Raw genomic sequence first — 17,967 nt, forward strand, 5'->3', positions numbered from 1 at the left:
AGTTGAAATGGTAGAAACACTGTCATTTGCCACATTACATTAAAATATGATCAGTGAAAGAAAAATTAATTTCTAACCTTAAAAATACCACACACACCTCAAAAAAAAATCAAATAAACATGAAATGCACATAGTCTTGTGGGTTTTGGTTTTTTGCTTCTACTGCTAATTACAAATATTAGAGATAAATACTAAAAAGCTTGTTTTTTTTTGAGTCCTAGACCTTAAGCCAAGATGAATGATAGGCATTACTTCCAGAGTCATTTTAGATAAAGATAACAGATGACTAAACTCAAACTTTGAACAAATACTTTAAAACTTATGAACCTACAAATTGACAGTCACTAAGCTTTATGAAAAGGGTATGTAAATAACATAGTTACCTTAAAGAGGCAAAAACGTCGAGGATTAAATTTATCTTTTCCTTTTCTGTCTTCTAAAGATAGAAAAGTAATTAACTGTTCCACAAATTTAGGATCAGAAAAATGATCAAATATAATCTGTTCTGCCTGTAAAGTTAAAAAAAAAGAACAACATTCAGGGATTAAAATCTATTTAAAAACATGATTCTGAAAACATTAAAATTCAACCATAAAGATTTGAAACTCAACAGTAAGTTTTTATTTTTGTTCTATTCTAAAGAATTTTTAGTTCTCATAGAGCCTTTCTGGAACCAAAATAATATTGCCTCCTAAAAATGCTAAATCCTAAGAATAGCTAAAAGTTTTCCTTCAGCTCTTCAAGTTTGGATTCCACTTCTCAAACTGAGAAATAAAACCAAAAATGTTCTGCTTGAGAAACGAAGACTTAATGCCATTGTGCCATTTTCTGTGCAAATTAGGAAAATCCTCCAAACTGCAAACCAAACCCCAGCAAAGTATTTCCATATTTATAAAATATCAGCAGTTAAAAGGTAAACTTTGCTCAGAATTAGAAAATAAAAGCTACAACATTAACTTAATTAAGAAAGACATAAACCTAAAAGCCCTTCATCAACTTTCAAAATGATAAAGAAGTTCTACAAAGACTAAGAAGTTCCAACTTAAATTTACAAACATCTATTTACTGAGTATCCATCATTTATACGCAATAAAAAAATTAAAGCCAGTACCTGAGTGCTAAGTAGGTAGTAACTTGGGAGTGACCTTAGATATAGAAGACCTGTGCTAACTGGTCCTAACAGAAGGGGGGACGGTTGGGGGGGAATAAGGGAGCGCACATTTACCAATACTTATTATGCTGCAATACACAAACTGGGGGAAAAAAACCCATGAACTTAGTTTGAAATATAAATCAGGGGCCAAAAGTAAGATGCATCTGAACCAGGTAAGTGTTTACACGTGGTGAAATTAAATGCTTACCTCTGTCAAATCCTCTCTGCTTCTGCCCAGCTTAGGCTGCTCTTCCACACCAGCATAAACAACCATATTCCTACACAGTAAGAGTTTATATTTGTAATACACATAGGAAACAACATTAGAGCTTCTTGGATAGAAAGCATTAGAAGGCACTTCTAATGAACTCTAATGAGATGCTAAGTTGTGGGTTACGAGCATATCATTCAGTCTTCCACCTTAAAAATCTTAGGTCATTGCATCCTAATGACATACATTATTGGTGTCAATAAGAGACAAATAAGTATTTCTTGGGGCTGGTTTAGACATGTGTAGTATTAATAGGTAGGAATATAACTTAGAGCAACTATTAACAAACTCCTTAGATGTATAATAGTGGACTAAGGAAGCCTAAGGGTTTCAGTGGAAAGGAAAGAGGCAGGATGAGGCATAGCACTGGCAAGAACAAAGAAAAAGAGGAAGAGGGAAGATGGAAAAAGCTAGAGATTGTGTATCTCTGGTGACAAAGTACCTCTAACTGCTTCAACTGCCTCAGAACCTCCCTAGAAATCCAGATGATAAAACAAATTATATCAAAGAGAAGTTGTTTAATAATAATGTGCATGGCAAGTTGCAACTTACTGTGGCCAGGTGTAGTATCCCCAGTGAGTTTTTTCCACAAAGCAACTTGACTCCCATTCTTTTTTAGTTCTTGGTATACTTTTGCTATCATAATGCAACCAATGATTATCGGGTCTATCACCAGCAACAATTTGGGGGGGTTTAGGATATCCACCTAAGGAAAAGACAATTACATTTCATGAATTTCAAAATAACTGTGCAATAATTATTCTCAATAATGCTAGTGTGAGTTTATCTTCATAACAAGACTGTTAAAATTCGCTCAAGGCAAAAGCACATACATATGAGGCATTTCACATCAGAGAAGGAAAGATGGGATTATCCACTAAATGGTGTTGGGATAGTTATTTGAGGGGAGAAAGTCAAGTTTGATCCATACTTCATCCCTTTTACCAAAATTAAAAGGATTAATTTTGTTCAAACTTTTTAGGTTTGAATTAATTAATTACAGAGCTCAACAAATTCCCATATACTCTCTTCAACCACATGCCCCCAATTTTAACATTTCACCATGTGTACACTTTGACATTCTCTCTCTTTACACACACACACACACACACACACACACACACACACACACACACACACACACGTACACATGCACCTACACACACTTGTTTTTTGGGACCATTAAATATTCATTTAATATGAGACCTACAAACATGTGTTTCAAGTGAGGGTAAAACAAGATGAGTAGTAGAGAGTATAATGAAATGAAAGTCTTTCCCACATTTAGTTAACACCATTTTATAGTGTTCCAAAATAAAGGTGGTAGTTGGTGCACAGCTACACTCCCTCCCAAAATGGGGCAGGGGGTAAACTGAAGACAGCTGTTTGAATATCTCAGGAGTTATCAGAGATTAAAAAAAAATGATAGCCAAAGTAATAAAAATGATGTTTTTCTCCCTCCAAAATCAAATTAATCTTACCCCTATTCCTACTACTGAGGAAGAAACACTTAATATATTGATGAATTAAATGGTGATGGTATTTTAAGCCTTTGAAATACAGTTTGATAAATAACTAGTATAATTGCTTAGCTGATAAGTAAGGAGATGACATGTGTACCCAGAGTGTGTAAAAACTACACATTTTATGTATTATAAAGACATAAAGCTACACATTTTATGTATTATAAAGACATAAACAGCCATCTATTTTTATAAATACTTGCTATCACTAGTTTTTACTAAGTCAACTGTTTTCCCTTTATATTATTTCACACTTCATATTAAAATCTTCCTATACTTCTATACTTTGTATAGAAAAATACTTGACATCAAGAACTGTAATTTATACATTTCAAAGAAACTTTCCAAGTTTGACTGAGAAGCACCGCTCATTATGTTTGATAGCACTTACTGATTTCATACGGATTGATGATCAGCTTTTTGTGGGTTCTTTTTAGCTGCTTAAGAATACCAGCAACAGCTGAGATTGCCATCTAAAAAAGAAGCAGGTAAGGTACATATATCAAAATTTTAAACATCTCAAATGGTTGCTCCCTTGATCAAAAGCAGAATCTGGGTTCTGTTTCTTTCCAAAGCAGAGAAATACCTCACCCACTGACATCTGGCAGCACAGCCACATGAGGGCTAACTCTTGACTTGGACTGAGTCAGTTGCAGTTCTTACTCTTAAACCTTCATCCATGCTAGTCTCTACCTAAAACACTTTTATCATTTCTTTGTTAAACCAATTCCTGCTCATTCTTCCTATCTCAGCCTAAACATTTCTTTCTAAGGGTCTTTTCTCAATGTGCCAGGTCAGGTCAGCCCCATCTTGTAACCTACCTCTAACAGTTTTCAAGTTAAAACCAACTAGTTGTATCACTCAGATACCTTTCCCTTCCTGTAACATGTTATAACTGTAATTAATTTTTTAAAGTCAATCTTTCCAATTAACCTATAAACATGTTCCCCGCTACATCTCCAGTGTTGAAATGCACAGTACCTGAACACCTCCTCATATATTTGTTGGATGAATTACTATCATCTCAAAACCGATAGAGGTAGATTTCAAATCAATACACTTCAAGATATCAGGTGAGGCAAAAATTTTCAAACCCAAGATTATAGCTAAAATAAAGTATCTACCTTTCGAACTACAATTGCATCGTGGTTGAGATTCTCAACAAAAAAACGTATGGCACGAAGCGGTAACACTCGGTCATCTCTCAAAAGTAGAGACAAAAGCCCAATGCCTATATGTTCAAATTTCCAGGGCCTGAAAAGGGGAGTGGGGGGGAATCACAAAACACATCATTCATAAAATCGCTTTAAAAAAACAACCCTGTATTTGAAACATTATAATTTTAAGTTTCCCAAGAATCAAAATAGGTATATTGAAAAATACTGCTCCTATCATCAGCCCCATACTTTCTAAACTCATGAATCAGACTACAATTTTCTGACAGTCATTCATGGCCTTCAGGGTAGAAACCTCCTATAATACTGAAGATAAAAGTTTGAGAATTAAAAAAATATATTTTTGCACTTACAAATTTCTCTGCTCCACACCATCTAGCAAAGTGTTTATCAAATTTTCATAGTTCCTTAAAAAAAAAAAAAATTCAGGTAAGGTATTGTTTTAATAAAATACTAAGATGGGGCTCCCCTGGTGGCACAGTGGTTGAGAGTCCGCCTGTCGATGCAGGGGACATGGGTTCGTGCCCCGGTCCGGGAAGATCCCACATGCCGCGGAGTGGCTAGGCCCATGAGCCACGGCCGCTGAGCCTGCGCGTCCGGAGCCTGTGCTCTGCAACGGGAGAAGCCCCAACAGTGAGAGGCCCGCGCACCGGAAAAACAAAACAAAACAAAACTAAACTAAGATGAACATCAAATAATGTAATATAAATTCAAATTCACCCTCCTCTTCTCATCACCAGACTATAAAGGGTCTGATGAGAAGAAAGCCAGAGTGAAAGCAGATGCCTAACCCTGGGAAAAGAAAATGAAAGGCAGAGGAAAAAAAAAAAAAGTGCTAAGTACACTGAGCAACTCAACCATTCCTGAGTGGACATTCAAAAGTAAATTTGTGAGTAGTAATCAATTGGTTAGGAGTGGTCTACCTATGTAACAACCCAGGTATACATGAGGTAGGCTGTAAAGTTTATTATTTATACAGAACTGTTAGAAAAAAATTAATAAGCATATTCATACGGCAAAGAAAAAAATAAAGTTAGGAAGGCTCCTGCTTCAGTGTTACCATTGAAGTGTTTTGGTCCCAAAAATCTAAAGGCAGTTTACTAATATCCTAGTAACAAATTTGTATAAATGTTATCGATCAGAAAGTTATTATAAGAGATATGAAGAGATAAACGTGTTGAACTTGAATTTAAGATTTAATGAGTGGGATATGTGTACTACAAGAAAAATCAATTCATGTTGAAAAAAACATATGATATTAAGATAACTTTAGGGACTTCCCTGGTGGTGCAGTGGATAAGACTCCACGCTCCCAATGCAGGGGGCCCAGGTTTGATCCCTGGTCAGGGAACTAGATCCCACATGCATACTGAGACTAAGAGTTCGCATGCCACAATTAAGGAGTCTGCCTGCCACAACTAAGGAGCCCGTGTGCTGCAACTAAGGGGCCCTTGAGCTGCAACTAAGGAGCCCACCTGCCACAACTAAGACCCAGTGCAACCAAATTAAATAAATAAATAATTTAAAAAGATAATTTTATTGTGAGATGGTGTTTTCTACCTCCATAGCTGAAAGTGACAATCAGAGATCTTCACAATAATTACCTCTTAACATTTTGGTATCTCTTCAGAATCAGTGTGTAAATTTCATTAGGTAGTTACAGTGCATCTATATTTTAGAGATATTTAAAACCTACTATCTATAAAGTTATATGTCACGATAAGTAGGCATTCATAATTACCTTAGGGCATCAGCATTCCTTTCTTGTTGGCGTTTAAGTCCTTCTTTAATTTTTTCTGAGCTAAGCATTATCTGTTTGATAGACGGGTTTTTTGATTGTTGAAGTAATTCTGCTATTCCGACACATGACTTTGGAATCTTATTAAAAAGAAAAGCCAGGGAGGAAAATGAAGTACTGAAATACCATGGATGAATCTTCACAACAATATACTGAGTGACAGAAGCCAGATACCAAAGGCCACAAACTGTATAATTCCATTTAGATGAAATGTCCATAATAGGCAAATTCACAGAGAAAAAAGGTAGATTAGTGGTTTCCAGGGGCTAGGGGTATGGGGGAATGAATGGGAAGCAATTATTATTGGGTACAGGTAAAGCAACTATACTCCAATAAAAACTAATTTAAAAAAATTATTGGGTACAGGGTTTCTTTTTCTGAGTAATTACAGTGTTCTAGAATTAGAGTAGTGATGGTTGTACAACCCTGAGAATATACTATTGTGAATATATATATATATATATACTATTGTGAAAATATATATATATATATATATATATGAATCATTTTGCAAAACAAAACTGCTGTGTTCAAAATGTGAATTTTTTGGTATGTGAATTACATGTCAATTTTTAAAAAATTTTTAAAAAGAAAGCATAATCTAACAACAGTTACAAATAGCAAGAGTATGTTTTGCAGAAAAGGAATACATTTAGAGCAGTGGTTTTTAAAACTGAGTATGGGGCTTCCCTGGTGGCGCAGTGGTTGAGAGTCCGCCTGCCGATGCAGGGGACACGGGTTCATGCCCTGGTCCGGGAGGATCCCACATGCCTCGGAGCGGCTGGGCCCGTGTGCCATGGCCACTGGGCCTGCGAGTCCGGAGCCTGTGCTCCACAACGGGAGGGGCCACGGCAGTGAGAGGCCCGCATACCGCAAAAAAACAAAAAACAACAAAAAAAACAACTGAGTATGGACATCAAAAATAATCACTGCAGAAAAGAGGGGGATTCAACCACACTCACACCTCTTCTACCCATCCCCAATTCTGATGGGTGTGTAAATAGGATCTTAAAATTCTTGGATGATGATCTGCTATCTCTCCCCATTTGAGCTCCACTGAACCTGATATTTACTTTTTCATTTGTCAAATCATCCAATTTTAATCTTCACTATAAATTATGGAACCCTGTTGTCAATCTTCTGTGACTTTGACTAGTAGAACTGACCTCCTAAAATATAACCAACTCTTTGAAAAATGAGGCTGCAGACATACAGGGGTAATGGTAAATGCAACAATGTAATAACACTTTGTGGCCTCTTGGTAGAAAACCACCTAGTTCTCTCCTGGCCATGCTCCAACTTCCTACGCTACCCTGCCATCTATAGTAATGATCACTAAAGCAGTAAAAGGAAACAGAATACTAATGCTTTAAAAAAAATTAGAATCAAATGCCAAGAATATGATTACTAAAAAAACACAAGAAAATGATAGCATTTTGACAAGGCAATGTTTGCACTAAAATTTGAATTAAAAAAATGATTTTGCTTACTGTGAAGTCCAAACCAATTGTTTCATATTGCCGATGAATCTTTTCTGCAAGATCATCAAACAGCCTCACTATTGATGGCTTTTCCAGGGACATTGCTTTGCTAAGCCCAGAAGAAACAATTGCTGGCCAAGTCTGTACAATACAGTCCCAATCATGAAGGTTTGCCAAGCATACACCGCTGTGATTTCCAAGGAGACAATACAAGGCACCCTGCAGGAAAAAATGATCAATATGGGAAACAAGAGGCACTGTTTAGTTGTAGCCAACTCACTTACATGTTGTTTTCAAATTTACTAAACACTGATTATTTAAATGCCTGGTACTGGTTATAAAATAGGTCCCCACATTCAACACGTTACTTTTAGAAACCTGAATTTGACACTTAAGTGCAATCCAGTAATATTTTCTCTAAGTCATTTAACAGAGGGTTAGCTCAAAGAATGGCTATTAATGAGGTAATATAGAAATGTGAAGATATTGCTTTTACGGATATAGCTTCCATTCTAATTCTCCTCTACTACATTTATAAAGGCTGTGAAATGTGTCACTCTTAGCATTTTAGGGTATAACATACAAAATAATTTTTAAAATTATGGTTAAATCTGATTGCCAAGTATTTCTCTAAGTATATAAAAACTAGGTTACTTAATTATACTGTGTACTTTTTACTCATAGGAGCTCAATTAATCAGAATGATTCTGATAACAGTAGGTACCTCTTTCTAAGGTACCCCATTTTAATGAAAAGAGCTATTAGTACCAAAACATTTTATTTCCTGAACATTCACCTGAACAATTCCAATCTGACTTCCTAACCACCCTGGGCTCTAATCCTCTTTACAGTTCTTATAAGATCACTGTAACTTCAATTTTACTGACCTAATAGTTTCCAATTTTAAGCTTACTTGACTTGTCTGATTTTGTCCATTTAAACTGCTCTCCACAAGGTCGACAACATATCACCCAATGAGTTAGATCCTCTACAACATTCTTGAATTACACATCTGCCTTGGGGGTCAGCAATTCCATTACTGCGAAATTCTTTCAACTTTTCTCTACGTTTGAAAAATTTCGTAGTAAAACAAAATAAAAAACCCTATACCTTGAACTGCTGTTGCGTGACATCTTGCCTATCAGGCCGTAAGAACTCCAAAACCAGGGGAATGATATCTCTGCAACAGAAGTTATATGCTCCCAAGGCAGCAAAAAATGTTTGCTGGGCCTTATTTCTGACCTAAAGAAACAGTTATTAACAGATGACTTTTATTAAATGGTAGACAAACTACAAAAAAATTTCTAAATGAATCATTAAAACAAAGCAGTGGTAATTTAAATGTTTTCATAATAACAGAAAAATATAACAAAGCACATAACTTAACAAAAATGAGTAAATGATAATCTTTTTATCAGAAGGAAAGCAAATTACCACCAACCACATCCATGGTTTAAGTTACACTGGTTCAGGGACTTCCCTGGTGGCGCAGTGGTTAAGAATCCTCCTGCCAATGCAGGGGACACGGGTTCGATCCCTGGTCTGGGAAGATACCACATGCCGTGGAGCAACTAAGCCCATGAGCCACAACTACTGAACCCGCATGCCACAACTACTGAGGCCTGCACATCTAGAGCCCATGCTCTGCAAAAAGAGCCACTGCAACGAGAAGCCCGCACACCCCAACAAAGAGTAGCCCCCACTTGCTGCAACTAGAGAAAGCCCGCGAGCAACAACACAGCCGAAAAAAAAAAGTTACACTGGTTCAAATATCCTTTTGATAAAGGAGAGACTGAATGGAACTGATATGCATTTGTTCAGTAACATAATCAGCAGATTTAAACTTTTTATTCTGAGTTACTCTTAATGAGAAGGGTCAGATTTTCTCTTGTGTCTACACAAGGAAAATCAAAGACTTTCCAAAACACAGAACAACTTAACCTTTTCAATGCAAGCCTCAAGTACAGGCCACATATTTTTTTTTTTGCGGTACGAGGGCCTCTCACTGTTGTGGCCTCTCCTGTTGCGGAGTACAGGCTCTGGATGTGCAGGTTCAGCGGCCATGGCTCACGGGCCCAGCCGCTCCGCGGCATGTGGGATCTTCCCAGACCGGGTTACGAACTCGTGTCCTCTGCATCGGCAGGCGGACTCTCAACCACTGCGCCACCAGGGAAGCCCTAGGCCACATATTTTTAACCCAAGCAAAAGATTCAGTATAAATTTATAATCCATGAACTAGTTAAATAGTAATGAATAAAAGCAATACACTGTACATATTTCAAACTTCTTAAAACAATACTTTAGGCAAAATCTCTGGGTTAGATTGGTTTCCTAATTTACACTATTTTATAAAGACAGAATCATTGGCTGTACATGAATCTCTTTACTTTTCCCAGTTCTCTGTGTTTAGAGATAGATTTTTGGTCTTATGCTACCTGAAAGGAGGGACCCCACAATTCACATGGTATCAGCTTCCTGAACTCAAGCAGAATGCCTAGGAAGAATTATATGGCCGTCACAGACAGGCCTTCATAATGTGATTTAATTTAAGTGGCATCAACATTACACTAGCACTATCTACCAACATTAGTTATATATTTTTTTAAAAAATTTGAGAAGCAATTACGAACAGCAAAAATAAACATTATTTTAAAAAGAGAAGCAAGATTAGTTTGAATATATGTCATTTAAAATGTAAATTTTCTTTGCCAATAAATTATTTAAATTCCCTTGTCAAAATGGGGATACTTCAGATTGCGTGTTACAAAATGGGTGAGAGGGGGCATGCCCAGACTGTTTGGACTAGCCTTACCTGACTGTATGAACTTGTAGATAAACGAAGAAGATCTCTAATCATATCCTGATGTACCTTTTTGTATTCACAACCCTCAACAGTTAGTGTTCGTAGCTACAAAAAAAAAAACAAAACAAAACAGTGTAAATCAAATCTCAAAGTTTTTTACTAAAAGTTCATTTAATTATGAAGTAACACCAATAATTAAATATTTATTTGAAAAACTGTCATTTAAAAAAGTCACTGTGGGGAGTTCCCTGGTGGCTAGTGGTTAGGATTCCGGGCTTTCACTGCTGTGGCCTGGGTTTAATCCCTGGTTGGGGAACTGAGATCCCGCAAGCTGTGCAGCACGGCAGGACAAAAAAAAAGGCATCATGATTTTAAAAAGCTATTTACCTCATGCTGCAACATTACTCTGTCAATCAATAGTGCTCTGATGTGTTGCTTTTTCCCATGGAGCTGAAAAACAGTAGCAAACACTTCAACATTTTCCCTAAATGACTTCAACAATGGTTCCCCTGAATCCCTTAACAAAAAATTAGTTCAAAGAAGGTACAGGATGGGATGGTGGGTACTGAAGGTATTTCATTTATTCTAAAATCATCAGACTTTTATTCAGTCAAATACTAAAAATATAAAAACAGCCCACTAAGAAAATTGCTTTACTCTATTAAATTTATAAACAGCCTTTCTGGGTAGTTGTGTATGTTTACTACAGAATATAACATTTTTTATTTTTGTAAAAATTATCTTTTAAGCTCTCCCCCACCCCCAATGTTCTATCCAGTCACTAAAGGCAGATGTCTGGAACTCAGGCTGTTCCTCTTTCCCACCTGTATCTCATTAGTCATCAAGTCCCCACAATTCCATCTTCTTTTAAAAACACCTGATCTCCACCCCAATGCCAGTGACTGGATTCAGGCTGTGCTTTCCCATCTGAACTAATATAATAGTTTAACTAAAGCCTCCCGGCTTCCAGTCTCAATCGCCTACTGCTTATTGTTCACAGCGATGGCAGAGCTTTTCAAAATTCACCGAACTGAATAATGATCTTTCCAACATTTACATCAGATCTACTTAAGAACTTCTAATGACTCACCCGTTGCTGAATGTAAAACTGAAGCATTTTCTTGGGCAAAACTAGAAATGACCTAGTTTACCTCCTGCCACTCTTCCCTACAAACACTGTTTGCTAAAGCATGCCATGTTTGTACATCTCCCTGCCCTGGCACATGCCATTCCCTTTGTCTAAAATATGTAGCACCCTGTGCCTAAACAATGAACTCATATAACCTTTTCAGACTCAATTTCAACAAAAGTCTCCTATAGAAGAACACTGCTATGAACATCAAATGGCTGACTTAAGTATACTTTCTTCCAGGCTCCCAGGGAAGCTTGTATTGACTTCTCTTGGAGACCAAATATAACATAAGATTACATAAAATGCAATGCTTTAAAGTCATGCCTGTGGACAATTCCTATTTTTACTCCTTCAGTTTCTTACATGGTAAGAAAGCTGTTGCCAAGTTATCAGACTTGAAATTGCCATTGAGAGTCCAGAGACTACCATGGAAATCGACAGAAGAGTTTGTCTCAGGGAAGTACATTTTTCTAGGATCCTTTTGATTATACCATCATATAATATTTGAAAATCTACTATTTTTACTTATAGGGAACTTCCTCTGTATGCCAAATAATTGCTAAATCAGGTGGTTATATCAATATTATACACCTTTAAAAAAAATTCAGCTTTAGGTGAAAATACTGACCCGATTTTCCATTGATTTCTTTACTAAGTTAAAGCTTTTCCAACGAGAGTCAAATTCATGCTTGTGAGATCCTTGGAATTGCAAAAGGTCTCCAGTAATCTGCATCAAAGAATTGCAAATTTTATATTTATGAGTCGTCAAGTCAAACCCAGTCATATTAACAATTATGCAACTGTTAAGTGACAACTGTACCTTTATGATAAGAAACAAGGACTTGGTATCATCTTCTGAATTATTAAGTATGTGGTCTATAATAGGAGGAAAAGAATTTTGGTTAAAATATTTTAAATTACTATAGGACTCCTGATATACTGGTTAAGGAAGGAGAGCAAAAAACAAACGAACCAAAAAAAACCACTGCCTGATATTCTCACCATTTAGATTTTTAAAATGGTTAAGTAAAAGCACACATGCTATAAAATAAAATTTCTAAATATTTATTAATAAACATAAATTAAATACATATTTGTACTTACTAAGAAGTTTCCTTATGACCCTAGCAATTGTTTCTCGGTGGTTCTCTCTGGATAGATCTATTTTTAAAAAAATGAGAGAAAGCATTTTACACACTGAATGCTGACCAGAGCTTTGAAGTTTATATCAACAGTTATATCAAGAAGAGATAACGTATCCAGGAAAAAAACAAATGGGTCTGTATATGGGAAAAGAATCTAAAAAAGAGTGGAGATATATTTATATGTATAACAGATTCACTTTGCTGTACACCTGAAACTAACACAACATTGTAAATCAACTATACCCCCAATAAAAACTAAAACAAAATAAACAAACAAACAAAAAAAAAAACAAAGAAAAACCAAATGGGTCTGTCTTTATCATAGTTGGTTAGTAGCTTGGCATGATACAGAATAACTTTTAAAACCTTCACATTTATAAGAACCTGCTTACAAAACTTTATTAGGCAGGCAAGGAGGAGGGAGATAAAACTATCTCTGCCAATATTTCAAAGGCTCTATCCTCTAATTAGAGGCCATAAATGCATAGGATTCTCTAATTAGTTGTGGTGACCCAAATCGAACAAACAAACAAACTACACCTAATTAATGTATGCAATGAACTCCGATGTTAATCCAGCAATAAAGAAGTGTGCTAAATTTCTATTAATGTTAGATTCAGAACATTAAATTAACACAAAATGTTTTACATAAGTATTTATATAAAATTTAACTCACTGTGATAGAAAGATACTATAAAGATAGTTAGAATAGGTAAGGGTTTACATCAAGTATAATACAACAGTTCTATAACAATTCTAACCATAAATGAGCATTACAATATATGAAAAGTCTGCCTTTGCACATAGAAAGCATCTATCTTTTACTGGCTATTCTTTATATAATAATTACACACTTTCTCCAGAAAAAGCAAAGATAATATTAAGTAATTAATATTCATTCTACATATAAAAAAGAGACTAGAAAAACTGTTAACTACAAAATTATCCCATTTTAACCCTTGTGCAGTGACTGATGAAAACAGTCCATACAGATTTACTCAGATTAGGATTCACATACCATATTCGAGTCCAGTATACAACTTTGTCTCTTCCAAGGACACCATACTTGGTACCCTGTATAAAAACAAGAATGCTTGTATTTATTAATAATACCAATAAGGAGGCTTAAAGGGAAAAGTGTCATTGCTAGAATGTTTAAATGATGATCTTTAACAAACACAGATCTCTCATCTTCAGTACTTCAATTCTTTACTCTAGCTTTCTGAAGATTAATGCTCTATCTGTTTCAGTAAGGACAGTGTTATTCATCTTTAAAAAAATGTTAATTAAATGTAATGACTTTAGGGGGGGAAATTCACTGCCCAAATGAACATAACACTGATATTCAATACTCAAATGTAAAAGCTTAAATCTGATGTTAAACATTTATACAAGGAAAAGTCAGCTTTACAATGTTATAATAAAGGTTAAAACTAGACACCAAAAAATCACCATCAAATTTTACTGTAGAATATACAGTATTCTTTAGATAATCTTTAGATAATCATTACCCCTCCTCTTAAAATCAGCTAAACTGATCTCTCCTGACATCTGCAGTAAAATGCCACTACTTTTGAAGATGTTCAGATGTAAAAAAACTACATTAAAAGTCATTTTTTAGGTATGTATGGACAGATTCTGCTGGGGAATATGAACCTTTATATCTGAAATCTAAATTTTCTTTAATGAAAAATAAGTAGACTTTATTTCAAAATATGAGATTCAATTCAATAACTGTTTACAAACAAAGCAATAATACTTTCTAAGAAAAGGAAGACAGGCACAAATGCCAAGGAAACATGGGGTAAGCGTATCCTATACAAGGCTAATTAGTAATAAATAGAAAATTTATAATTATTGCTCATAATTCACGACCTACACAACACTTGTAATGAAGAAAACACTATTTTGAAATCAACATACCCCTCCCCCGTACTGTATTTTTTTAAGTTGAATTAATTAAGTTATTTCTACCCTAATATTTGGTTTTTATGAATTCTGGAATTTATCTAAATGGGTAATAACATTAAGATGACTAAAATGCCAATTATTTAACTATGTTCCTTGCCATAATGTGGATGGCAACGGTACTGTCCCAAGTTTCAAAACCAAGCCTACAGAATATAAACAAAGAATGGTAATATTTCATAATATAAAATGCTAATTTGCTTTTCAGAGAATTTCAAGAATTTCAAATTCAGATTCTTCTTAAAATCTGGTTTTCATTCCATAAAGTTTCAACTTTCGGCAACAGCTTGCAAACTTGAACATTCTGTAAAATTATGTATGATTGAAAAATATATATGTATCCAGAGTCCAGTCATTAAAAAATAAAATCAGATTCTTTCACAATGAATTTCAAGGGAAGTCCAACATCTTTACTGAAATTAGATTTGACCACGAAAGAGAAAAAAGGCTGTGCTCACATAGTAACAAGCGTTAGGCGAAAGACTGTTACCCACCCCCCTCCGCCTTCCCTGGTAAAGCATGGGGAAGTACTTGGCCACAAGCTATCACATGAGAGTACATGTCCCCTCACTGCTGCTATAAACATAAGTTGTTTCCTAAAGTAGGAATACAACTGTACCTCACCCCGTCCATACCTAGTACCACACAGTACTGAACCAAGCATGCATTTTAATTATTGTCACAAAAATTACTCTTAACAAATGACATTTTAAAAAGCAATCACTGTAGTAAGCTATCCCGAAAATTTTTTTACTATATCAAACAAGCAAACAAAAGGCTATCAGTTGGGAATTTGAAATGTTTTTCTTATACGCCTTTCTGACTTTAATAACACCAATCACACTATAACTACATTTAATAGCAAGTCTCATCTAAGAACCGTGATGCTAATTCTAAAAATCCATGTGTCACTCTGAATTGTTTCCCTATCAGAAAAGTTGATGAAGTACTATCACTTATTACTATTATTTAGAAACATATCAACCTGTGTGGGCTTTTAAAATATTAAGTAATAGATTTAAATTAAAATGGCTTAGGCTTTTACTTTTAAAACCTGAACTAAAACACATCTTACACATCTCAAGAGTATAGAAGGCATCTGTTTAGACATACAGTTCAGCTTTACTTTATTTGTTCTTATCCATCTCAAGTTTCTCTTATGCTTATTTATCTAAGATTCAGCTTTAATTGATCTCTTCTTATCTAACAAATTAATTAAACTCTGATTGTATTGACACCTTTTACACCAAATGCTTCTCATTGAGTATAAATACATATTTATACCTAAATATTTCTTCTGATCTTTAGAAGAATAATTTTCTAAAAGAAATGTCTATCCATTACCCAAGTAAGACTTTATAATTGTATCTCTTTGTGGTCACATTTTAAGTCTACGTGTGCTGGGCTGTACTCTCTGATACTTAAATCTGCTCTTGTAACTTTTAGTTATGTATATAATCTTAGCTGAGTAGACTTAAAGTGCTATCAACAATTATAGATCTGCATTCTGATTAAACACTATAGTAGCAATATATACAATTTAAATAAAATATCATCACTCCCCCACCCCGAGTGAAATTCATTCTACTCATCACTGGTTCATTTTACAAACAGTAATATAAAAATAAAAGTATGACAAATAATTTCAACACAACATATTACAAATAATACCATGTATACAATAATAATCAAGTTAAATCAGGTTCATAGCAACTACATAGGACCACCAAGCCACCTAATTTATAACAAAATGTGTTTAATATCTGTACCACTTTAAAAACAAAACAAAACAAAAAACTTGTACGTTTTCTACATCTATGATATTTGTACCACTAGATGGCAATCTTCTTTAGATTTGATTAGAGTAGAACGATGAAAATAATCACTGGTGGGAAAGAAAGGATGGTGAAAAAGGAAGAAATGACCAGTAACATAAAAACAAAATATACAATACAAATCAAATATGCAAATGAAGGCTAGGTGAACTGTCATGGAACAACTGCAAACAATAATTCTCCCTTTCTGTAAGTGGAAGAACAACCTACCCTGCTCCAAATCCCTCCCCTCCCAAATGAAAACAAACATAAAAGGTATAAAAACCAAGCCACTAACAGATTTTTTTTTCCCTCAAGATAACAAGTGTTTCACAACAGACAACGGGCCTATTTCTGTGTTCTGTTATCCAGTTCAATCCTGGGCATAAACAATAGCTATAAACACAAATTAAAGGCTGGCTCTGACTCTACCATGTGAACAAAAGGTTGCCAAGTAAAGAGAATCTTACATACCGCTAGGTTTAAAATTAACTCGGAGCATAAGAACTATTTCCATGTCTGACACACAAGTTTTTTTAAAAATCAATGAAAACAGTCAGAAGGTGAAATAAGGAGAAAACAGGGTTACTCACCGTGGAGTAGTAACTGTTTCCTTTTCTGTGTGCAGCTCCCCCAGCAGAGCTGGGTAGTTTCCTGGAGGTGCCAAGAGAGGTTAGCTAGCCCTGCCCCTCATCGCATAACAACACATCCTTTCACATATTCATGAAATGGTCTCAACTCTTAGACCTTAAGTATGAATTTTTTTTTTTTTTTGAGTGAAAAGTTAGTAAAAGCTGAGCTCCTAAGAATGATTTAACTAAGAATGACTTAACAGATCTATTGGAGGAAAGGGGGCACAAAGTAAAGAAGAAATATTTGAGATGAAAAATGATGACTCCTCTACCTTGAGTAACCCTGTTTTTATAGATGTTAGTTTTTTGCATCCTGTGATAGCTGGTTAGACCTAAAAGATTCTAAAGAAATGGACTGCAAAAGGAGAAATTAATGACCATTTGAGGATTAAAGGCAAGTGTCCAAAATTCCTACATGACCCTGGAAAGACATAATCCAACTTCCACATCTATAAAGGTAGAACTATGAGTATAAATTATAGCACAAATGTTTCTATGAAATCATTAACTAAAGGTTCCAAGAGCAAAATAGAGAGGTTTAAGATTAATTCAGTAACCTTGGTATCTGACAAAACTGTTAAATTTCAAACTGAACTAAACTAAAAAAATTTACTCAATTAAGGGTAAATTAAACCCTCAAGGGACCTTATTTCATCCATCCTTTGAAACAGTAAAATTTAAAATATGTACAAGATACTTAGTAACCCTACGTTGCTAAAGGCCAAAAAGTACAATGTAGATATCATTAGATATATAATTTACTTTATACTTAGGATAATCAACTCATCTCATCTAAGCTTTTTATTTTTTGTCAGTCTCTAATCACATAGCATAGAAAATTGTTTTTCACATGTGGTAGCCATTTCCCTGAACAATGGGATCCCATATACTCTATTAGCAATTAAGATTTCCTTACAGGAAAATTCAGAACTGAAATAAGCTTCTGGTTTTTTACTGCTGCAATTTGACAGAAGACTAATACTACTAATACATGCACAAGGCAAACTTAATAATAAGTGATTTGACAAAAAATAATTAAAGCAGCTAGAATATTTTCCCTAATTGAGATTTA

At 35.0% G+C, this 17,967-nt stretch overlaps 1 protein-coding gene across 1 annotated transcript in view; it reads right to left on the minus strand.

The window, feature by feature from the left end:
• The window catches only part of PSME4 (proteasome activator subunit 4), a 73,875-nt gene that overhangs the window by 17,380 nt on the left and 38,528 nt on the right, over positions 1 to 17,967 (minus strand). Inside the window, exons 20-34 of the mRNA XM_024742009.1 lie at positions 13,500 to 13,555; positions 12,441 to 12,497; positions 12,157 to 12,212; positions 11,965 to 12,063; positions 10,592 to 10,654; positions 10,214 to 10,309; positions 8,512 to 8,643; positions 7,411 to 7,620; positions 5,864 to 6,000; positions 4,476 to 4,529; positions 4,072 to 4,201; positions 3,339 to 3,420; positions 1,977 to 2,130; positions 1,362 to 1,431; positions 384 to 509 (exon numbers count right to left, since the gene is read on the minus strand). Of these exons, the coding sequence (XP_024597777.1) occupies positions 384 to 509; positions 1,362 to 1,431; positions 1,977 to 2,130; positions 3,339 to 3,420; positions 4,072 to 4,201; positions 4,476 to 4,529; positions 5,864 to 6,000; positions 7,411 to 7,620; positions 8,512 to 8,643; positions 10,214 to 10,309; positions 10,592 to 10,654; positions 11,965 to 12,063; positions 12,157 to 12,212; positions 12,441 to 12,497; positions 13,500 to 13,555 (1,522 nt within the window). The remainder of the gene's footprint in view (positions 1 to 383; positions 510 to 1,361; positions 1,432 to 1,976; positions 2,131 to 3,338; positions 3,421 to 4,071; positions 4,202 to 4,475; positions 4,530 to 5,863; positions 6,001 to 7,410; positions 7,621 to 8,511; positions 8,644 to 10,213; positions 10,310 to 10,591; positions 10,655 to 11,964; positions 12,064 to 12,156; positions 12,213 to 12,440; positions 12,498 to 13,499; positions 13,556 to 17,967) is intronic.

Source organism: Neophocaena asiaeorientalis, unplaced genomic scaffold (genome assembly GCF_003031525.2).
Source record: "Neophocaena asiaeorientalis asiaeorientalis breed wild unplaced genomic scaffold, Neophocaena_asiaeorientalis_V1.1 scaffold932, whole genome shotgun sequence".
In the NCBI taxonomy this organism is placed as follows: Eukaryota; Metazoa; Chordata; class Mammalia; order Artiodactyla; family Phocoenidae; genus Neophocaena; species Neophocaena asiaeorientalis.